The sequence below is a fragment of the Haemaphysalis longicornis genome, unplaced genomic scaffold (assembly GCF_048455015.1).
Source record: "Haemaphysalis longicornis isolate Haplotype H1 unplaced genomic scaffold, Haemaphysalis longicornis Haplotype H1 scaffold_5, whole genome shotgun sequence".
NCBI lineage: Eukaryota > Metazoa > Arthropoda > Arachnida > Ixodida > Ixodidae > Haemaphysalis > Haemaphysalis longicornis.
Window position 1 is genome coordinate 11457443 of NW_027526385.1, and position 24593 is coordinate 11482035.

The 24593-nt window shown below is 44.5% G+C and overlaps 1 protein-coding gene across 2 annotated transcripts; it reads right to left on the bottom strand.

Annotated features, from left to right (window-relative positions):
* On the bottom strand, positions 1-24400 carry LOC144139045 (uncharacterized). 2 transcript variants are annotated; one of them, XM_077671535.1, is made up of 10 exons: positions 24319-24400; positions 24116-24180; positions 17343-17381; positions 15691-15726; positions 9718-9817; positions 5595-5737; positions 4449-4496; positions 4292-4330; positions 1855-2008; positions 1-166 (listed from the first exon to the last, which is right to left on the bottom strand). In XM_077671535.1, the coding sequence occupies exons 1-10, from the start codon at positions 24392-24394 to the stop codon at positions 114-116; spliced, it is 753 nt and encodes a 250-aa protein (XP_077527661.1). In that variant the 5' UTR covers positions 24395-24400; the 3' UTR covers positions 1-113. The 2 variants fall into 2 exon arrangements, with proteins under 2 accessions (XP_077527661.1, XP_077527662.1); XM_077671536.1 differs by lacking the exon at positions 1855-2008.
* Positions 24401-24593: the final 193 nt, after the last annotated feature.

The following is a 24593-nucleotide window of genomic DNA, read 5'->3' on the forward strand; positions in this document are numbered from 1 at the left end:
ATAGGTTTATTTCACAGTCATTTTTATTTCCCTGTCATCAAATAATATTTTATTTTCAGTTCAAACTGCCTTTTACGCACAGTTTTCTCTGCTTGTGCGCCTACGAAGTTTTATTACTCGAGCCGAGTACTCCCGGCAATATTTTTTAGGGGGCTGTACGGTTCACCTGAAAAAGAAATAATATGCAGTAGAGTTGTAGTTCTTGTAAGCAAAAAAATGTTTTTGTATTATATTCTCACTTGCATGTAACCGCTGTTTCGCCTTTTATCACTACTACAAGACTCGTTTTGGCATACGCTTTTTTCTTAAAATTTTATTTAGACTTCATTCAGTGTACTTAAGTTATATTCACAACCGCGTCCGCGTACTTTATGATCCGTGCAACTGTAGCGTCAGTCAGTTTCAACTTACACGGTGGCCATCCGGGTACTTATCCCCAAATCGAAAAGTTTGAACGAAGTTAGGAGCCAAACTTTGAGACCGAATGCTTTTTTTTTTTTCAGAAGTGCATGCACCCTGGATTTAAAGCTGCCTTCTTTCACATAACGATACGGACCAGCGCCTAATTGTGAACTGCACTCATAATTGTGTCTGCAGTCTACCAGCCGTAAATACGTTGTCAGCCTACTCAACGATGCCATATTACCGCTCTTAGCCAAGAGTTAGCGAAAAAACTAATGCCTCGGCATACACATACTTGCGGAGCATTTCTTGGGTGCCAGTAAGGTCCTTAACCCGTATAAGGTATTAACAAGCTACGTTTATTTTCTATGATCACAGAGAATTTATATCGTCGATACCCGGTTCAAGTTATTTACTTGAGCTCGGTTCTTCTTTTATTTTAATAATGCTGCAAAACATCGGGAAATAAAATAGAAATTGACCATTTCCTGATGTTACTGGGGCGCGGTAATTACTTCGGTAGGAAGAAATCCGGAAGATCACTTTGGCTTTTAAGTGAACTATACGTTTACTCGTCATTCTTCTCATTTTACTCTGCATTTTTTTAATAATCTTCAGTTTTCTTTGAATGAAGCGCTTTTTTGTTGATCGCTCTACTTGAATAGCGTGAAAAGTGAAAGAACCTCAATTTTGAATGCGAAAACATCAGCTGGCTCGGTAGATCAAACATTCGTCGCCTACGCATGCTACAAACGGCATAGGAAAAAACCGGCCATGAAAATGTAAAGAAACGTAATTGAGTTAAGAAGAAAATTATGCGCATTTAAGAATTGCGAAAGTCGAACCCGGGAACTCCAGAAAACAAGGCAATCCCGCACATCCAGCAGCACCACAGCACGGTTAATCGGACTGATTAAAAGAGGACCTACTGGATACGTTGATGGGAACCACCACTCAGAAACTTGTGTTAGGGGCATGTGCGGAGACCTACGAAAGTAATGGGACCATGCCGTTCTCAAAAGGATGAATTAGTGGCGTACGAAAGTATGTCTTTTTTTCGGGGCGATTCGAGCGCGGGTTTGTGACGAGTCACAGTAACGGAGAGGAGAAAAAAAGACTTAAGCGAAAAAGGATAATGAAATAATACGTTCAGCAATCGCACAATAATGCTTTCGCAATCACGCTATTCTAAAGACTGTGCAGGTGTCATCGCAGTTTTCAGTAGACGTCTCCCTTTGAATTTTATCCATTTTAAATAAATGACAACTAATGACGCGCCCAAACATAGCCGCAGAGAAACACAAAAACTATAGCAAACCATGATAGGCTGTTAAGTGTCATTAACGCCGAAAATATTTCCACTTTCCCTGACTGAAGATATGCCACATAATTATGGGAAGTATGTCGACAAAGATTGACGCAACAAACAAAACAAAGCAGATGAGTACTTACAGTCTAGCAGTAGTCGGACAAGATTAAGCAGAGGTGCCAACTGCGGCGCAACCCTCTTTTTTGCAAGAAAACGGCCCATTTTCTCCAGAAGGTTGCACGTGAACTTATTCAATAATTTTAACGCCGCGATGCGTGGAATATTTTTCAGAATGCACTGCAACGTAGAATTAAGAAAGCCATAGTATTAGCCTGCATCTCGTGCAAATAAAAGGTTCATTGCAAAAAATGTATCAGAAAAACACTACGTAAATATTGTCTGCGCATCTGCTCGCTTAGGTGCAAATGTCGCTGAAAGACGATAGTCCTCTACCGCTCCTGACACCTAAATGCCTCTCTTCAATCCACCGCCCGCCTCTCAGTTTTTTCTTCTCCTTTCGTTCCTCTCATAATAAACACAGTGAAGGTTTTCTCAAGTCAATTCAATTTTGCCGCGTTCCACTCCTCGCGCCACCGACTGGGAGCTTTCGTTACAGTTGAACTTGGAACATCGTTATGAGTAAGCGCCGCGAGCGAGCACTTTTTGTAATTTGAGGTCAGAACAGTATTTTCAATGCGTATTTCTTATTTGCTATCGCAAATTCAAGATGCCCTGTATTTTTAATTAAAATAACATTGCAAATATCGCACATGTATTGATGTTTTCCCCCACATTGGCCGAATTTTTTCTTTTCGCTCAACAGCGTTGACAGTTATGAACATTACCACCATATATAGTAGTTTAGAAATGCTTCACTTATATAAGCGTGTTCTTCTACCGTAGGCATGGTGCCAGAAAGGAACGCACAGACAAACCAAATTTTCGCGTTTCGTAGACGAAGAATGACTATCGCCGTTTAAAAAATGTTCCGCCTGCCTCATTTTTTTTCCCATGTGAACGGGAGTTTCCCTCGCATAAAATGCATGCGCAGGTCAAAGCTTTTGCTTTGCAACGCTTAACTATTTTGATGCACACAACATGTGCTCCGATTTCTATGCTCAAAGATATTCAATTATTATCTCTGCTCCGAAGTAATTTATGAGCACAACTGAAAGCCCTTTTGAGCTTCACGCGAGGTAGGCTGGATAAAATCGCGTAATTTTATCAAACGTGTGACGACATACCACGCGAGCATTTACGCACCCTTAAATAGCAGTCAGTGATTTCCCGCACTGGCCAAAAAAATCGAACTCCTGTGTTCAGAAATACCTGATTTTCGGCATTTTTTCCTACTGGTTTTTCAAGAATTTCCTGCAAGTTCCCCTGCATTTTCTTATTGCACCTGGTATATCTCTACGTGGGCTCCTGTTCCATTTTAGGGGTGAGCCAGCACCACATATGTTTACTTTACGTAGCCTTCCGGAAGCAGAGGCCGTTTAGAGAATCAGAGTTTCAGCGTGAACATTACATCTGCATTCAGCAGCATTTGACTATGCATTTCAAGTTTTGCACCAAGCGGTGCGCATACTCTACATGCTAAAGCACTAAGTTAAAGCTGCCCATATGAAAATGAACATGACATTGTCGGGTAATTGAGGTAATTTAAAACAACGCTAGGACTGCTGGCGACATCTCTTGTCGACAGGACGCGGACTGGGACGCACCCGAAATACGTTTTTGTACATTGCCCAGGAATGCATGCGAACAGGCTTCAGCCCTTCAGCCACGGCCGATTCATGCTTAATTACTAGCTCTTTCCCATGGAGTATTCTTTCCTATATGCTTCGTCCTGTTTTATAAGCTGTATTGGAGCTGGCTTGGATTTTTGTGGCTTGTGAAAACACGGCTGCAGGTATTTGTACATAGATCCGAAAAAAATTGAAGGGAACCTTTTACAAATAAACAATGTAATAAATGATGCGATGTCCGGTTTAGTTACACTATTTTTCCGTTTTGCTCCACGGGTCCTCATATTCTCTGCATCTATTAAAGATTCCATTTTTCTCTTTCGGCCTATGTTACAGGCAAAATTCTCCGAAAATGGAAAATTCCTCACACGGAGCATCGCTGATAGCAGCACTTGTGTATTCTTGACTTCCCTTAGCCAGATTTTAGAACCATAAAAGCATTGCCACCACAACCGAAAGAAGTCAACACTGGGGCGCGGCGATTACTCCAGTTGTCATGGCAAACTGTAAATAATGCGTTCCTCGTCAACCGTGCATGGTTTGCTTCACTTGTCCGGCAGCCACCTTGCAATATGAAGGCGAGAAAGGGCAATTCTCTTAATCATGTTATATCACGTTTTTTTAACTATGAAATACAATAGTCTCAAAAATGCCACACCAAAGTCCATTTCAACCGATGCGTGTGCGTCAGAAGCTTTGCTTTATGTCGATTCCCACCATTGCGTGGGATCCCCGAGTATGTTTTGCTATCTTTCTCCGTAGTAAATTTGCAACAAGTGGAGTTGGTTGTTGCATACAGGGGAGGATTTTTTACATTACACCACACACTTACCACTAGCGAGGACAGGAGCACGGCCGACAGGACGCTGATCTATTTGCAACAAAAGAAGACAGGAAAACAATCATGCACTTAATGGGTTACTCTCACCTATTTCGGGTTTTTTTCCATCAAAACATTTAAAAATTGCAAGCTTCAGACGGGTACTCACATCATGTCGTCCCCAAAGACTGCAAAAGGTATCTGCCAGCTCAGCACACTGCGGAATGACGAATAGATGCGTTAATGGGTTATATAAGTTATTTAGTTCCTCTGAGCTGTCCCCTTCTGTTAACTTCAACGTGTGCAACAGTGGTGCATTGAAATACTCACAGCCCTTACAAATGTGTCACGGAAATGACCAGCCTTTCTATACTTATGCCTATTTTTCAAAAACAAGGAACAGCCCAGTGTGTGTGTAATTTTCTCCACGCCTCAATAATATGATTTATTCGGCAATGTTTTTTTGTTTACATTCGGAACGATAGCTTTAATGAGAATTGCATCAAACGTGTCTAATTTCGGGTTTATCCTCCTCTGGACATATTAGGCTATTTACGCCTCTACATGCTTGTTGAAAGATGTGAAAAAGAATCTGACTTGAAATGGATATCGTATTTCTAACAACTTAGAACTAATACGATTTATGTTACCGGAAGTTGAAGTTTGAACATCAACCCTGCCTACGAGCAAATAGGTGGGGCTACTGAACAACTTCGACCTCTCAGAGCCGCGACGACTGAGGGAGAGGGCACGGATGGCCAGCACTGTTCAAGGCATCCCGGACTAAGGACGCCTCCCGCCGGGTGGGTGCTCTAATACCAGGACTTTCGTCTCAGACCAATAAAGTTCACTCACCATCGTCAATCCCACTAAAATAACAAAATAGCTGATCTTTGTGGTGAGAACATACATCAAAGCCGCATGTGGCCGTTGCATACATGAAAAGTTGTAACAGCGCGAACAAAACGGGACGGATGAATAGAAACCCGTAGCACACCAACTGACGACTTTTTATGAACGTGAACTTACTAACTCGCACCAGAGGTGTGGCGTAGCCCAGCTGCGCCAAAAAAAATTGCCAGTAGTTTCCATTTGTTGACAGCAAATGCTATTTCCTTCTTCCGTTCTACCCGCTTCCCCGTCATCAGAAACTGTGGGTTGCAGCCCCCTCGCCCACACCTCCGCGTACGCTACTGGTGCATGTGTTTCACGAAAGTTGCTTAAACAACCGAGAATAACTAAAATAGCGAAAGACTGCACATTTTATAAAAATAATAATCTATCAGCAGAAATAACTCCACTGTAAAGCACTCACCCCTTCGATTCGTAGATTTTCAGGAACAGTGATATTTATTGTGTGGTTGGAGCTGCATCCCTCTGGCTGCAACGATGAATCTAGGCGTTGCGGACGGCTCTTGCGCCCGCCTCCCACTAGTGCTGCTAGAAGTGCATGTCCGGCTGGAGAAAAAACACCAAGCAGAAGTTTTTCCCAACATACTAAGATCAAATAAACCATAAAACTGTAATTGCATGACAAAAGTGTCATTGCGTGTTGTGCAATTCCCACTTTTATGTCGTAATAAATTGCATATTCAATTGGCGCTACTTACGTACGAAACACTTTTTGGGGCACATCTGACTGCTACATACATACCTTGCAATACGAAGCTTAGCGTGCAGTTCTGACAGGCAGCGTGCATATGCAATTGCACCTGCGACAGCGCAGCCACGCTATTTTCCAATCGTTTTTCTAACTAAATTCATCTTAAGCTATATCATTCTACATTATTCTGTCTTAGTTAATATTTATGAGCACTAACACCACTTTAATTTACCTTAATTCACCCACATTTATTTAATTCCACCTAAATCACTCCACTGATTCACCTCAGTCCACCTTAACCCACTTAAATTCATATTACATCATTATTTTCAGCCTTTATTCCCCGATAGTAAACTGCAATGTACGATTCCCGCCCGGTGGTGATCACGTCGCAAGTAATAGGGAAATAGTCAGGGCTATTGTCTATTGAATAGTCAGCGCTATTGGCGGGCTGGGCGAGAAGAGCGCTTGCTTCAACAAGCTGATCAGACTGATGAAGCAACGAGCAGTTTTTCACGAATGATGGACAGGCAGTCAGTTTGCAGGGCTCGAATCACCAGTTTGCCCTTAAAAACGTCGCTGGTAATGCCCTTGACGGCGAAAGACTCTTCGCCCTGTGCCAGCCACACCTCCACATCTTCCAGGGTCAGGCAGTGCGCCTAAAGAACAGTAAATACTAGCTTGCAATTCCTAGCATTCGTTAGCATGAAAGTGCGTAGGGAAAGTTCTCAATTAAATTCAAGTCGCAACTGATGTGCAACCTCTACTCTTGCCCCCGGCAGCCTGCAAATTCACATCGTCGAGAAGACCGCAACTTCAAAGCCCAGCCTGTCAATGGCTGCACTAAAGCTGGGACCACAAAAGCTGTTTTTTAAGCCAAGCCTCGCTCGATCAATGAATACAAAACACTTCCAGGAGCAGGCAGTGCGCTTAAAGAACACTAAATAACAAGCATGCGATTCCAAGCGTATGTTAACACGAAAGTGTTTTCTGCCGTGGTACAGCGAAACCTCACCGACGTCATATCCGTCACAGAAATGATATCGCCAGATAAAGTTGCAGTGACGCAGCGGCGCTAGGATTCGAGGCCACAATCGCTCTGGCCGAAACGGGAGCTTTGTAACGCTTTGCCAACGGGGCTATGAACTTTTTTCTTTACTGCATGAAAACAGCCTTAATACAGCCTAAAAGAGCTATCAGTCTTCCAAGAAGAGGCACACCACTGCACCTAAAATAAGCAGATAAGCACCTAAATAAGCACCTAAATAAACCTAAAATAAAATAAGGCACCTAAATAAAAGAAGCACCTAAAATAAACAGATGCAGCCATGCTGGTGGGTCACTTTGCGCCGCATCAATGTTCCGCACCAACGCAGCCTGAACCCGAAAAATGGACTTCGTTGGGCGAGAGGGTTCGCCGTGCTTGTCAGTCATGCGGCACTTCCACAAGCTATACAATCCCATCACAACAATTATATTATAGGGCACTCCAGCAGCGTCTCGAAAAGGCAAGAACCAAATTGTATAACGTGAACATGAACGTGAACGTGAACATGTATAACATGAACGTTTTAACAGTTTGTTGCAAAACATCCCAGAAAAACACCGCACCCCGGCACAAAACAAAACAATCATCAATGATTTGAGGTTGAGTACAGAAGCGGAAATTGTCACACGAAGGAATATACATTACTTTTTCGTGAACGCAGGCTTGAAAAGCTTCGCGAACACTCCTTATATCCTTCCCTACAGCATTCTCCATTCGGATGGCGCTGCCGTCTAGCAGGCGGGAAACGAAGTAGTGCGTCATGACGCGAATGAGCACCGATAGTTGGCGTCTCGATATGGCAGCGTATAGCAGGTGTTAATCCGGCGCCTATTCTGCGGGTCTAATGGCCCCGTGCGCGATGGAGGAATAACTTATTCTTATTCCTCCACCCTGGCCCCGTTTAAGAAAACTGTTGCATTGAGGCAGAATGGAAACAACGCCGACTGGCGAATGTCACTCTCCTGACTGATTTGGTATGACGGGAGACACCCCAGCGTGAAGCGGAACGCGTTCACGCATTCATGGTCCAAACTACGAACCCTGTCTCTCGCGTTCCCTGAGCTCGTCGCAACGCAAGCGTCTGCCGTACACACCACGGTGCACGACCGAACTGGTCGCACCTTGGGCCAAGCGACCTGCTAGCAGGACGTCGCTCACCAAGCACACCCGCAAATCACGCTCCCTTCGCTGTAGCGGACCGTAACTCCACCAAACGATTAGCTGACAACCCGCTAAGTTTCGTTAGCACGGTTTGGGAGCCCGTTGGGTTTCAATCGGATTTAGACAATGCTCCTGCGCGTGTAATCCAGTGTCTATAGTTGATGAGTCTAACGGTGCTATACCGACGAAATATAAATAGCGAAGTGCGAGTTCATACGTATGCACAATAAGCATTCAATGGCTCCTCTGAAGGCACATTTCCCTTTCATGTTTTAACGATTCCTATGCAAGAAGGATCAACCACTTTTTTTACGGACAAGTTGAACGCCCATTTGGCAAGCCTCCTAGTAAGTGCATAGATGTACTTATTAATCTTGCGAACAATAGGGTATGTAAGCACGTGCCGGCAGAATTTAAAGACTTGTGGAAGCGCCGCAAATAAAACTGCCACCGGGAACCATGTGTGGCACAGAATAAATTTTACTGTTATTCCACCTTCGTTTCCTTTTGCCCTACTTTTATTAAGGGGATTACACTTTATTGTGTGCTTTTCTTGTTTTTTAGTGCGGCCGCCGACGTTGGGAGCGCCACGTTATTCTTACGGTGACACGTTGCGAAGTTTTTCTACACGTTTTACTACGTAGCCTTAGCCAGACGGCAGTAAAGTTGGATTCTCAGCCAAGAGATGAGCCAATAAACGTACATAATGGTTAGACACCGCTTATGACGGTATTGTGCCTTACGTTTTATTAAGTGTTTATTTGAAATATGCTGTGACTTCTACCCTGGAGACATACAGCGAGCATTGCCTTTCTCATGCTAAAACTAATAGAAATTATTGGGTTAACCTTGCTTCTCAGACATGTTTATGCATTTGACGTCACACTGTACTTTTCCTTGTAGCCGGGATGATAGACTAGTTGTAGATGTAGGTGTAGATGTAGATGTAGATGTAGATGTAGATGCTGCATATCAGTTTTCTGGAAACGAAAAAGTGCAAAAAGCCAGAATACACTTATGCAAAAACTGGTTCCCCCTTCCGGTAACCGCGCGAATTTGCGCTATATTGGGTATCTCAGGATACCGCCATAAATGACAGCTTGTGGTTAGCGACGTGCACGCAGGAATTTCTCTTTGTCTATGGTGACCACACACAGCTCTATACCTGTTGTACGCAAAAGGAATCCAGCAATAATCAAGAAAAAGGACGACTTATTTTTTCACGCCGAGCATGATGTGGGTCGGTCCGCAAAAAAACCTCTTGCAGATGTCAAGAGCCAGTTGACGCCATGACAAAGATATACAACTGACCAATAAAATTTTGATTTACTCCCCATGGCGCTGTCATTATATTATGGTTGTCTTCTTTCTCAAAATAACCAGTGGGTATATTTTCCACGCTGCTGTTTACAATTGAAATAAAATGTGGATTTGTTTATACTGCTTCTTATGTGCATTACCCAATGTCAGCTGTTCCACTATAATTACAGTGAGTTGAAAAGATTGCTTCATTTATGTTTTACGTTTACAGAAACCGTTTATGTCTCGAGAGACTGCGCAATAGTGTGTATATACGATACAAAATTAATAAACTTCAGACTTACACAACTATAAACAGTTACTTACACTTCGACAAAACTATCCTTGAAGCAGAAATGACGGTATCTCTCAGTCCATGCATGGAAAGAATCTTCAACCTTTCGAAAGGTTCCGATTCTGTTAAGCACTGCAAGAGAACGTAATAACATCTGATTTAGCTTCATCCTCTAACAGTGAGGCCAATGTTCCTCCTCCACATGTTATTTACAGAACACTAACCTATGTATGGGCTGCGGTCCCCTTAGGAAGAGCCACAATCCCCATTCCACCTCCCTTCAGCACCGGTGTCCCCTCGTACACATGCAACTAGGTGACCTCACAATGCTTGTTCGTGACCACGTAATGCTTGCGACCTAAAATCAAGTCACCAATTAAAAATAATGCTTTCGTCCCGACCATGTCTAAATTAAGTAAAATATAGCCCTAAAATCTATCGCTGCACCTTCTATAAAATTGGCTGGTGTAGCCTAGCACTTTGCACCTCAGTAATACGGTATTATCGCCAGCCCACAAGTCACACTTTGATTATTAAATTACCGAAACCACCAACTCAAGAAGCCACTACAATAATTCATATGGTTCAAGCATTTCGCTACAAAGAAGGTCGTGCCCTCATGGTCCGGACCACGGCTCACAACCTGGGTACCACAGAACCTCGGTAACCAGCTTGTGCTCACTGCTGCCTGTGAGTGCGCGTTCAAACCCCCATGGTTACCTCCACCGTCTCACCACGCGACGAGCTTGCTCTAGCGCGAACGAGTGCATCTTTTCCCATTAAGCCGCAATAATATTGACCGTACAGAATCATGAATAGTAAAATGCTTTTTGACGCATCACCATCAGAAAGCATTCCCTCCCTAAATTATCCTAGTAGCCTCGGAGAAATCATTGCTAACAAAGTCTAACTTGACCTATACCGCAGATATCACCCATTAATGAACTTATTTCGATTGTTACCCTCCGCCTAAATACCCCTTTTGTCAGTCGCACTGTGACCCTAAGCTTCATTGTGTAATATGGACATGCCCCAACTTCTCCCGGGGTCGATATTCAGCTGGTCGTTTCCTACGCCCTCCCTCATAATGTACGACAGCTCTTACAAAAACGTCGGAGTGACACCTCACTACTTGAGGAATTTAGACTTATTCTCTAGAAAATATCTATAACGTTGTCTAATACGCGCACGACGACCCCTTCTGCAGTCCGTCCTCTGAAGCAACTCTAAGTGTGCACAACCTGGACAGCAGTTATAAACCGTAAGTGTGTTTATTGAGACTGAAGCGCACTACACAAAACTGTTTATGATTTTTAGTAATTTATATGCGCTTTTCCCGCAAAGACTTCCTGACTTTATCAGGAAGAATTCCTGATTTTTATCAAAGCCTGCCATCTTTTTTGCCGAATGAGCCATTTATTTGCGAGAACGAACTGCAGCAGCCTACGCTCTATTCCCATTACTTACCAGGGTGTTTTCTGCAGAAATGGGTGCTAACTAGTGTCGACACGCCCTTAAAAATTTCGGGACTATATATCTAAACTAGCTATTGCTGCTAAAGCAGTTTGTACCCGAACGAAGGTGAAGAAAAACGTCTCAATTAATTGAGATTGCTGCGCTTGCAATTGTATTAAGTCGTAAAAGGAAGGAATTGTGACCACAGTTGATTTAAACATAAAAGTAAGCAATCCCTCAAAAAGAGAAAGAAATATAATGGGCATTCATGAGTGCTACGTAGAAGTAGAGTTTGTTTGTGAAAGGCTGCTTATGCGTACAACGCACCGTATACTGAGATCCGTATTAGAAGCCACGGAACAGCAGGCACCCACTTACACACGACTTTGAACGATGAGGAGGTAATTAGGCAATTAATTTGTGCAACCACAGTGGTATCGCGGGATTATAAAAGGTGGGTATAAACATTGGCGCAGCTTGTACTAGTGCTGCAAGGCTGGCGAAACAGCAGAGCTGGCGGCCCCACTCCCTTGGTCGAAAACCCGGCTCTTGCACCTCACATGGGTTTCCGAACTTTCCACTAAAATGGCTCCATTTCTCAAAAGGCAGCCTTTCACATCTCTTACAAAGGGAACCGCGTTAGCACGCGCTCGAACCCGCGGCAACCATTTTCGCTAACTCGGCGTCTGTGCTCCCTACTTCAGGCGTGAACGCACCTGAAATGGCGAGGGGAACAGCACACGAGAAATCACGCCTCCAACGCTGGGCAGAGAGTTCGGGAAGGCCGAGCTGGCCGACGCCAGGCGCTGCTCACGAGGCGCACGCTCACGTGCGCTCGGTATCTTGGTACTTTTTGCAAGCTCCTAACGTGGCACACGCTCGCAGGCAAGCCTGGACGACGCCGGCCACTCCTCATAACGCGCACGCTCACGTGCGCTCCACTGGGCTGAGTTCCCTTAGTAACGCTCGACGACGGAACTAAGTTCTCCAACAGCTCTGCTGTTAAAGCTGATGCTTCCAATCCCGTCTTTCAATTCATTGTATCCTACAATGAAAACGGGTTGCTAGGAGGTTGTAGGCCTATGACGTATCAGTCGCATCTCTGCTTATGCATGCTTGGGATAACAGAAAGGCCGAATGCCTGACTAACTGCGATTAATAAATTACATTTCGGCCTATCCGTTTATCGGTAAAGCTTTTCCGTCAGCAGTCATCACATGATGGCGTCATTTAGTGCGCAGGAAAAGGCGAACAGTTTCGATATAAGAGTTCAAGGTGCTTAATCTATCCTACATTTGAGAAGCAAGTCTAATTAAAGGGGCCCTGAAAGGCATTTTGAGCCCACTAAATGAACTAGCGCAACCGTTAGATTGGGTCGTCAACGTCCTCTGTGCCAAGTATTACTCTTTTACGCGCAGCCGAAAGCTCACACTTTTGTTGCAAAGTTTGTCATTTTTTACTCACCCTTCCTTTCGTGTTTTTGGACGCAGCCATCATCACATGTATACATCATCGATTCCCAGATGTTCGTCATGAGCTAGACATCCTGCTATTGGGCGGCATTTTCACGCACTTCCGGCAAAGAGATGAGTCGTCTGCTCAGCGTCGGCTTGCCGGCTGATCTGCCAGCGGAGTGCCGGAGTGCTTGGGCATTTTACGACAAACGAAACAAGTGTAAAACAAACGCTTAACCGTTTGTATTGAATGCAACACGGCCATAACACGACATGGATATTCTGTTACCTGAGTACGTTTCATAAAGAAAGCGTTGAAGCCCCGTGGCACTTCTTTCGTGCAATCGCAGAGAACGCCCTGAGCCAAATGCCCGGGATTGACGCATACATTTTATTCAACTTCAAAACAATCCAGAGATGCGTTTCTAACGAACACAACGTCACAACATGCGTTGAAAGTCTGAACCACGATTTACAGAGGATGGGTTGCCTCCTGCCCGTCGTAAATTCAGTACTCACCTCGCGCGCGCTTTGCGGGGACGAACAGCAAGTCACTTAACTCTGGCGCACAAGCCGATGGCTTTAGCCACGCACACTGCACATACCCCATGCGAGGTTGAGTCGTACGTCGCTCGAGAAAGATAATCCGGACCATGGGAAGCACTATCCACCCGCAGAAACACAATGTCGCATTTCATCGCGAAACAAAGGCGTCCATAACGCACACGCCATCGCCCCCTGTAATGCCAAACGAATCTCGCACTTCCCAATGAGAGCGAGTGGTACACCTGTAGTGGCCACATGTCGCGAGGTGGGGCCCCGAGCTGAACCAGGATCACGCAACTGTAACTTACTTCTGGAGCGTTTTTTGCCTTGTTGCCAAGGCAACCGATGTTTGAGATTATCAAAGAAATGGCGTTCGCTCCAGCGCTAGAAACCCCAGAGCCGCGCCGGAGCATGTTTTGCCAACGTTGCAGCTCTCCACCACGCGTCCCAAGCTGAACTGGTCACATGATTGAAGCGTTTTGTGCATGGGTTCTGTATCGGTTTAATATGACTTTTTCACATGCCGCCGGCAGGAATTACCACCGCCGCAAAATAAACCCGGCACCAGCGGGGCCACATCTGATACGGCGCTTTTTGGATAAACAGTGAGCGGTGCATCAAGGGAACCAGCGCACGACCCTCACCGTGCGGCTGCGAGTTCGCCGCCGATAAAAAGTAATGTGCCGCCAGCAACGTACACCGCGAAGGGCAAGGCCAGGCCGCCGCATACATGCGGCCAGATTTTTCGTTCGCTTTTCCAGCCTTGAGCGGAGTGCGGGATTTATGGTGTCAACAAAGCTTGCCCGTAGCAGACGACAGTCTGAGCAGCGCAATAGCGGAAGTACGTCACCGCTGCGGAGCGCAGCATCATGGGAGGCAAGGCTCGCGCGCCGTCAACAGTGGAGAGAAGTCGAAAGGAGGAGGAAACGCGGAGCGACGATAATGCGCGGTTTTTGATTTGCGATTTCTCAGCTAATACTCATCGGTTTAACGAAATTCTTGCGGGAGGAGACTGCAAATACATTGCTTTATTTGTGTACATGTACATCCATGCATCGGCGGAAGGTATTTCAGGACCCATTTAAACAATTACTGCCAACTTGGGGAGTTTTGCATCTACGCGCAAAGGGTGAAAGCAATAACGCCATGTCCATCTCTCGAAACTCAAATTCTTTATTCCCGTTCTGCTTTTCCCGTATCCTGTTGAACAGTATGATACCAGCCGATGACTCACCGGGAATATCTGCAGGTACGGCGAATAAAAGGCACAGCTTCGGGGGCAGAATGTTTCACACCACCGCAGTTCATTCTCCAATCTACACATCTTTAGTTTGTTTGTCTTAATACATACGCAATAGTCGGATTTCTCACGAAACATCAATTCTCTTGGCTTAAGAGTGATGTTTCGAAATTTCACCGTTTTTAATCATGCTAAATAGTAAGTGAATTGTTGTCTAAAGCCAGTTAAATGCTTAGATGCTACTGTAGGCTTTTCGACGGGGCCATCATATAACACAGAGTGATCAAATTACAGTCGTCTCTCCATAATTTTAAGTAACTTATGCAAACTTTCTGATAGTTGGAAGTGATGTTCCGCTCCCGCCAATTTTACAGACAATACGAAACACAAAATCGCTGGATAATTTTAAGCTAAAACCGAATACGATAAATCATCAAGGCGCCCGCAACTTTTAAACGTCCAAACACCACCGCGCTCTGCACTATGTCGACGCCATCGCAACTGGGGCAGCGCACAGTCGTAAAGCGGAACGACAGCACAGACGAGCGCCAGCAAACGCATCTCTCTGTTTCTGTTGATGTCCTTACCCTCTTTGTTGCGCACAGCTGCGTGTGTAGTTTACGTGGTGGACGCTTGAGGCTACAGATTTAGCGATCAGTCTGAACTATCATGGAAAACCACGGCGTACGTTCAAACTGCCGACTAAAAGTTGAGATTCGGAACAAAATCAAGAAGGGAGGCGTGTTACGGACTAAGGTAAATTCTGTTATTGTGCTTCTTGTTGAATTTGGAGTTCGGTTAATTCGAAGTTGTTTTTTTCGGTCCCCTTGAACTTCGTGATAACAGGGTTGAGTGTACACACCGTACTTCTTATATCCGTATAACAAATAACGAAGAAAGCCCGAAAACCCACAAAAAAGAGTATAACGGAACGCTAAAACAGGCTGACCAAGATTAATTTCATGTCATTTCATTTCATTTATTTGCTCCTTAAAGGCCTGAAGGCATTACATTAATCAGGAGGCCCTGCCCCGCTCGAGGATTACCAATCACATTCACCTATAACAATACGACTAATTTTTTTTATATGATTACTGAAGGTCTTAAATTAACCTCTCGTGATTTTGATTTAGGCTTCATCGTTGTTTGATGATTTGCGGTTTAAGCTTTAACTTCCATTTTTCCAACCATCCTTTAGCACTATTAATTGCTAGGAGACATCCTCTCTATTATAGTGACATGTTAAGCTTGTCTTGCTGCGTGGACCACGCAGGTAGAAGTGCCTGTTATTATTTGTGTTAGACACTTACATCGGCAAGTTTATCAATTCGTGTGTCCAGTTCCGTCTGCAAAAGAAAGCGCAGCTTGTCAAGCCCATAACTTAGACGTTCAACAACGAAGACCGTAGGTGTCATTTAAGATAACGCTTCACTTCAACACTTCACTTCACTTCACTTTAACTACACTCCAACACGTTTAGCTTCCGTTCTAACTTAACAAGAAAACAAGTTGTTAAGCAAACATTTTTGGTTTACTCATTGGATTTTTCTGGGTTTTTTCGTCATTAGAGGGAAAAATATTCTGCGAGATTCCTCTGAAACTTTGATTTCAGCTAATTATTTCCTAACAAATCTACACGCCACACTGAACTGACCAAGCATAATGATTTACAGCAAATGGGAGTACTTTGCCCATCCTTTGATTTATGTTTTAATAATGAAGTCGAAAGTATACTTGGAGCTCGTGTTATTCTTTTTCAGATTAGCTGTGACATGTTGCGCGCTGCGGTTCATCTCCCGAAGCGCTACGCCGAGTGTTAGTGTATGAACATTGTGGCAGGTTATTTTATGTCAACTAGAAGGTACAGCAACGGCATTTCCTGATTCTTTTGTCATTTTGGTCACGTTAGAAATACGGAGGCTGCAACGAACAGAACTTCCAAGCGCAAGCTAAACACAAAACTTTTTTGGGTGACACAAATATAAACAAACGAGGAAAACGTGTTGGTTGGAGTCAAATTTATAATCTAAGGCTTAAGGTTTTGTCTTTCTCACTGCCAAATTCTGTATAATAAGTTTCATGGCAAAAAAAAATTCAGAGGAGGTTCACGAACGGCTACAGATCAGGTACGAACTATATATTGGCCTCTCAAATTTACAGTACCGCCCTGACGGATTGATTTGTTCTGTCATTATGATCGTACAGGGCGTTACTTGAGAGCCGCTCATCCTTGAGGGAGGTCCTAGTGATTCTTTTGTGTGCACAGGGAGCCCCGCTGCAGGCGATGTCACGTCTCAGTCACAATCCTCTTTTATCCATCATTAAGAGCATCTTCATGTTTCAGTCAACTCTACAACTCTACATCCATCTACACATTTTTAGGCAATACCATACTGATCTCGTACATATTTTATACCTGAGCCTCATACCGAAATACAACTGAAGAGTCTGGCACTCTTTGGTCATAGATACCCTTGCACCCATAAGCACGAATTTACTACTACATATATGAGCATTGCGTACCCCCTTCCATCGATAATTACCCCTCCGCGAGCACTATGGCTCCCAAAGGCAACACGCACGCTGCCATAGAGACAGTAGCAATACAAAACGAGCTCGTCATTGACAACAAGAGCAGGACTGTCAACATCCTTGTTGCAGCCCTGCACCCACTGTCCCACTTTCTCGGAAGAGGTCAGCCCTCTTTTAAGTTCCTGGCTCCCGATTCAATGAATGGTCACTGCCGCTTGTATCCATTACACGTGCTAAACCACTAACCATTTTTCAGTGGCAATTTTCAAATCAAGAAAACGTGTATTCAGTTTCTTAAGAATGCCTACAAAGCTTACAAACTTCCGCCGCTAAAAGTAAATTACGTGAAAATGATTAACCGCTTCGCCATGTGTGTAAATTTGACAAGTTTAGCGAATGTGTAGACAAACAACTTCTTGAAATAACTTACTTCTTTTACGTTGCATATATCCCATGATTTTGGCAGGCACTAAAAAAAAGAAAAAAATCAGGTAACCCATTATCAAGGATATTTCTTTCCTCACTTCAATTTATTGTTCACAACATCTGACACCAAACGAAATTACGAAGCTGTAACGTAACCATAATGGCAAGGGAAACAATGCTCGAGTAAAGAAAGCATCAACGACAGCTCTGCAGCAATAATTGGTTTTTAAAGCCTAAAAAATCAATTAGGTGTCCTTAGCCATCCCCTAGGACAGGAACGTGTACATATGCATACGTGTGTGTGCGTGTGCGTGTGCGTGCATGTGCGTGCGTGCGTGTGTGTGCGTGTGCGTGTGTGTGTGTGCGCGCGTGTGTGCGTATGCGTGTGCGTGTGTGTGCGTGTGTGTGTGTGCGTGTGTGTGTGTGTGCGCGTGTGTGCGTATGCGTGTGCGTGTGTGTGTGCGTGTGTGCGTGTGCGTGTGTGTGCGTGTGTGTGTGCGTGTGTGTGTGCGTGCGTGTGCGTGTGTGTGTGTGTGTGTGTGTGTGTGTGTGTGTGTGTGTGTGTGTGTGTGTGTGTGTGTGTGTGTGTGTGTGTGTGTGTGTGTGTGTGTGTGTGTGTGTGTGTGTGTGTGTGTGTGTGTGTGTGTGTGTGTGTGTGTGTGTGTGCAAGGGTTGGCAGTCAAGAAAATCTCTGAAAGCAGAGGGGGGAATGTAGCAGGTCATTTAAACAGACTAAGAATTTGGAAAGACAAAAAGAAAGTGGAGAAAAAATGCCCGCCGGCTGGGGCCCTATAGAACACTAAATCTTTCGAATAAAACAAACTTGTATTTTGTCTTCATGGCCCGCTTAAAGCGCCAATCCGGATCCCGCCATCCAGTCCACCATAGTGACGAGGCTCTCACTCTCCGCATGCTGTGCTTGGCTAACTTTAAATTTAGTTCAGCCGAATCCCGGAATTGTACAACGTAACTGTAAAAATGTAGGAAGGTGGCTGTTTTTAGTGAAACAACAGTTAAACCGTTAAAGAGTACCATTGAACAAATTCGGACAGGCGTGTCCGGTCGACATCTTTAATTTTGACAATAATTTTATATATATCTAGGGGAAAACATGCTTGAAATGATCTCGTAGGGAAAAAATTTTCTTCCTGAAAAAAAATCCCTAAAAAGTCGGCTCGGGTCACTGGCCCATTGCGGGGATCACGGAAAATATGAAACTACTGCCATTTTAAACAAAAACTACTGCATCTATCACCGCATTTCTTTCTATGTAAGGACTCTGCATATTCTTAAAAGATTTCCTCCTGTTTGGCTTGCAGAGCGAACCTCTTTGTTAAAAATTCCGAAATAAGAAAAAGGTTATGAAAATTGCCCAAATGTTGGGCCTTTTTTTCCATACAAGCAAGGTAGGTAACTCGGAGTTTTTAGTGTTATTCTTCTATCTCGCTCAATCTTCGTACCAATTTTAGTTTATGTGGTCAAGACATTTCAATATTCAAAAGTACTGTACTGCAGCTAGGTAACTCATTTTGGGTATATTTTTTGAAAGCCAAGTAGACAAAGGCCATCCTCGATTTCTTACGAACATTCAAAAATTAAAGCCAAGGTTGCTCTCTATCGCCTACTTCAAAAACATGTGTGACTATTTCTGTTCTGTTGCACCTACCAAGCGCCAAATATGTCCTTGTTAGAAGTATTGCGGTGACATACTCAGGTGGTTTGTAAGAAGCTTATGACTGCAACATAGGGCGAGAAGTGACCTTTACTAAGAGAAAATAATTAAATAAACATTGCGGTGAGCACGCTTTCTTAAAGGGAAGCGTATGAAAAGTACCCAGCATTTTAACCTGTTCTAGGAAAGCACCGCAAGTGGATCGTCCAAGCTAGCGTTACTCGCCCTCCCGGATGCATCTCTTCTTGCACTGCTCAGGGATTTTGTGTGCTCTCTGTGTATAGACCCACTGGCATACACGCAGTTGGTAAGATGAGATCCCGACCTGTCGGCATCGACCGGGCAGCATCGGCTATGCGCGACCTGAGTCTAGCTTGCAGCGTCGGGAGAAGTGTTCCGGCGGAAATAACCAAGTACTGAAGGATGGTGGCTGAGCTTCCCGCCTACTCTCAGTAAGATATGATATCATCCTTTCCAGCAAAACAAAAAGGAACAAGCAAAGCATAAAACCAGGACCTTAACCGCCATGAGGGATAACAGGACGCGTCTTGAACAAAAAGCAACAGTTTCTGCCTTATCGCCTCAGCGATTCACACACATCCACGACCCAAAAAGGCTAACAGCCCAACAGCGGTGAGGAGCGCGTGCTTTGTGCTGATTATTTAAGAGGGTATAAGAAAAAATTGTACCAAGAAGGAACTTCCGTAGCGTAAAGCATGTGGACACGGAAACAAAGACCCCGTTCAGCCGACTAACCAGAATGTACATCATGGCTTGTATTTAAGGTCACTATACGGCTGCCGCACTGGGACTATAACCTTGTAAAACGCTTTGGTTGCCGCTAACCCGCTATTAGCTACTTGGATCAACCTCGCAGCCTCCTTCTTCATGCTAAAACGAAAGACAGTGAAGTCGCACGACCTCGTCGGTGCTAAGTGCTCTGCAGCAGCATATAGGGCCACAGAGATAATTGGGAACCAGTTCATGCGGACTCAAATTTTGAGTGAACAAGCAATTTCACACGGGGGCTATTCCCGAAGTTTGAAGAAAGCGCGACTATCTGATCAGACAACTGAAATGAACATTGTTCGAACTAAAGCAGTTTTTGTTCATTACAGACATTTTTGTATCACTCCATGGCTCAGTTGTGTTTCATCCAAAACATTAAGGCAATCATTTCAAGCCCATCGGTCTTGAAAAAAACCAGGCCTCGAATTGCACAACTGGGGCGCGACCAGTCGATAATTATTAGCACGACCAAACATTGGCTCGGAATCAGGAGCTTCAACACGAGATTTAGGTTCAAAGTACACTATACACGTCCACTTTCAAGACAGAATGCTCACCGCAATCTTTCCTTAATAACTTTCTCTCTGTAACGGCCATTTCTCTGCCAACATTGCGGACATAAGCTTCCTATAAACCACCTGAGTCTGACACCGCAATACTGCTAACGAAGCCATATTTGGCGCTTTTTAGCTGCAAATAAACAAAATAGCTACTCATGTTCTTGATGCTGCTGATAGAGAGAAACCTTGGCTTTACTTTGTCAAAGTTTAGGAAAAAATCAAAAATCGGCTTTTTTAAATGGCTTTCAAAAATATACCAAAACGCGTTACCTAGCTAAAGCACAGTGTTTTTTTTTTAATTGAACCATCTTTACCACATAAGGCGCGAAGGTTGAACAAGAATAGAAAAATAACACTCAGAAATTTGAACTACCTACCTTGCTTGTATGCAGAGAAAAAAGGCCCAACATTCGGGAAATTTTCAAAATTTCTTCCAATTTCGCAATTTTTATTAAGAGCAATTGGTTCGCAAGCCAAACACGAGCACGTCCCCACTGCCAAATAACATGCACCCGGTTCACCACAGCGGTCGACGAGAAGCTAGAGCGAAAGCCTTAAACAAAAAATACGGCACCCTCCCGGAAACGGTCTACACGGATGCAGCCACAATCCGTGGTAGAAGAGCAAAGACAGTGGTAGTCACTACAAAGACAGAGCTCCTTGTCAGTGCCACCGTACTAACCGCATCAACCAAAGAAGCGGAGGAGCTAGCGGTGGCACTGGCCCTCACGCAGACGGAAGCCACGGTGGTCATAACAGACTCCCAGGAAGCGTGCAGGAGCTTCAGGTCGGGTTGGGTGGCACCAGCAACGCACCGCATGCTCTCAACCAAATTGCCTGACAGAAAAATGAGGACTGTATGGACGCCTGCACATGCTTCGATGGAGGGCAACGAATTTGCCCACCAAAAGGCCTGAGAACTTGCCGACCAGGCCTCGGAGGATGTGGAGAAACCTGTACCTCTTCTAACGTACCACGAAATAACACAACATTGCAAGCTTAATCGACGGACTTTCCCGCTACCTCACCCAAACCTCACGAAATCTCAAGAAACAACACTTAGACTCCTACAAACCAAAACCTTCCCGCATCCAATTAGGCTTCACCGGATATCCCCCACCCAGTATCCAGCAAAATGCAAATACTGCCAAGAACCTGGTACACTACGACATATCATCCTAGAGTGTCGAAAAAACATGCACCCACCACCACTTCCCCGCATTTCAAATCCCCCAGAGCAGTGGGAGGCACTGCTGTCCAGCGCCTGCCTCTCGGACCAGCTCCTGCTCATCGAGAGGGCAGCCGCTGCTGAGACAGCTCATGGATTCCTGTGAAGAGGGAGCCACTCCTACAAGAACACCGTAAATGCTCTAACAATAAGCGTTTTCTCTCTCTCTCTCTCTCAAATCAATTGAAAATATACAATGTCCTTACATTGAAAAAACTAGGGCAATGGCTGCAGTAGTTTCTGTTTCAAGGCCCAAGCACATGGACGCGAAATCACGTGTCGCGCGAGCGTCGGCGTCGTTCGGCGGCACCGCGCCGACACACACAAGAGCGCAGGTAACCAAATTATACCGGCGAAGACACGCGTCAGCCGGTGTGTCGACGCGCGTTGGTGGACACAATTTTATGAACTCTGCCATTCTTTTCAAGTTTCTTTTTTATTACAGAAGATTGGGTTAGTTTGTACATATTCATAGTAACAGCGCTAACGACACGAGACAAAGAGAAATGGCACAAACACGGCGCTGTTTGTGCCCTTTTCTCTTTGTCTCGTGTCGTTAGCGCTGTTACTATGATTCTTTTTTATCATTTATGAGCCGGTATTTTCAATTGTTTAAATGCAATAGTCAGGACACTAGATTTGCCATAAAAAATTCCCTTGCAGTATACCTTACTCATTGGTAAGAATGTATCCAGACCAATTTCGAAATGCCGCAAAATATATTTGAAGTTATCACCGTCAAATCTAAAGAAAATCATACAGCTTGATAAACAAAAGCGTCAAATCTAAACAAAATCATACAGCTTGATAAACAAAAGCGCACTTCGACTAACTTAGTTTTTTTGCTACCTTATGTCTAACCTTGATGGCATTTACGGACTGCTTCATGAATTCGAAGCGTGAGCAAAACAATTTTCAGCGTTGTCTTGCCACTGAGGCTAGAGTCGAACGTCACTTGTAGATTAAAAGGCAAGGTACCCTATAGTTTGTGTACCTTGGCAAAAAACAGCTGGTGACACTCTCAGCGCAAAACAAAAGGCGAGTTTTTGGCAAGATTCGAACCATGGACCATCAAAATGGAAGCCCGACACCCAACTTCTCGGCCAAGTCAGGAGGCATATAATTGAGGGCAAAAAAAATTTAATATACGAACCTAAGTTCACAACGAATACTCATGGGTGTGCTTCGTTGCGGCCGTATCTGAGAAATTCGGGCAGAGACATGCTTAATTCTAAATCACCGATATAAGAGGCGAGGCCAATTATACCAGCGCTACCAGCGATGTAACTAAAGCTCCCTTATTTAAGTCAATAACAAATATTGCACATCCCCGTTCTCCCTACTGAACTCACGATAGCCACGAATGGAATGAATTGCGCCGATATAATTCTGACGTTGATAACACTTCTTCGTTACGCACCGATTTTGCAGACAAGCCCCATCATTCTAATACGACAAACCATGTAACCGGAGCTCCCTTATTTACTTAACGAAACGTTATCGCAAATTGCCACTTTCCCCGATGAAGGTCAAGCAAGCCATGGATGAAATGCGCGCTTTCGAACAGAAATACCTTACAATTTGTCTCAAGGCAGCCCATTGCGGCAAGTTAAAAAGAAATTTATTGCTTTCTGCTGAAAGGAACGACCGCAAACCACGAGATGGACAAGAAACCCGGACGCTGCTGCCCGCCTTCCGATGCTTCCTGGCGCTGAGTTGGCGCTATGTGGCGAGCATAGACATCGACATTAATGGCGGGTCAGCTCGCGTCTCCATGCATTCTGGCGACGCGCGCTAACGCGCGTCAACGGGGGTCGACGTCGACGCGTCAAAACGTGCAAAGTATGCTTGATGTGTTTGCGACCTTACAGTGATAGAAGTTTCAAATTGTCCGCGAGCAGCCAAATGCCCCAGTGACCCGAGCCAAGTTTCGGATTTTTTTTAACACGAAAGTGTTTTACTCCGGGATTCACGAAGAATTCACTTGCGTCATATCCGTCACGGAAGTGACGCCAGTAGAATGAAGCAAACGGCCTGTAAAGGGTGCACCCCTACACACAGGGTCTTCTTGCAGGGAAGCAATTTTAGTACTAAAGAGTACGTTATACTCCGGGTTGTTCGTTTTCAGGTTTTACATTTTAACACGAAAGTGTTCTGTGCCTCGATACACCAAGATTTCACTGACGTCACATCCGTCACGGAAATGACGCCATGACACCTTTGCCGAAGAGCCCCGCCAGCAGGACGTCGCTCGCCAAGCGCACCCAAAAGACAGCCGCCGAACCGCAAACCATGCTCAGCTGCAGATTTCGCTGCACATTTCACTTTGTGTTTTACCGATTCCTATGACAGAGAAAACAACCACAGTTTTTTTAGGGCAAATGTTTTTCCGCAAAATCACTTCAGGTATGTTTTCCCCCTGCACGAGGAACTATACATCACATTTTTGTCAGAAGTAACGATGTCGACCGGACACCACTGTCTTCACTCTCGTGAAAACACCCAGAAATGGGCACTTTGTACGCTACCTTTTGGAGACCAAGTAGATCTGGAAATTTGCCCGTAGTGCAATTCCCTGTCCCTTCAGACTCGCCTGTAAAAGCGAAATAAAATTATCAGATTTTCACAGGAGACGTCCGTTTTGCTATAACGTGCAAGTTAAGTATTTGACCAGGAACTTCTGTTTGTTTTATGTACAATAAAGAAACCAAAAGGCGAAGAATTGACTCACATTGCGCTGTGGTCGACCCCAGTGCAAGGAAACCAATAATCACTGCACAGGTTACCCTAGTTGCAAATGGCCGCATGGTAGCTCGTGCTGCGCAAGAGTGTGAAAAATAAGCTTGAAAAATCGGCGTGTTTTCGGGAATTTAAAACTTAAACAGTTTTACAGGTAAGCTGGCCGTCAAAGAAACGCTCCTCACAGAAAGCTTGTACCTTCAGCACAGAGGAATGGCCATGGCAGTATAAAAATCTAGCATGATATGTAAGTCTGTCACAAGATAT

What these genes read in the sequence shown, in the direction of transcription:
- LOC144139045 (XM_077671535.1), bottom strand. Translation starts at nt 24,394, where the DNA reads ATGCGGCCATTTGCAACTAGGGTAACCTGTGCAGTGATTATTGGTTTC. An exon ending in GGGGTCGACCACAGCGCAAT is followed by an intron (nt 24,181 to 24,318) that starts GTGAGTCAATTC and finishes TCGCTTTTACAG; the next exon opens with GCGAGTCTGAAGGGACAGGG. An exon ending in AAGGATAGTTTTGTCGAAGT is followed by an intron (nt 5,738 to 9,717) that starts GTAAGTAACTGT and finishes TTTTTTCTCCAG; the next exon opens with CCGGACATGCACTTCTAGCA.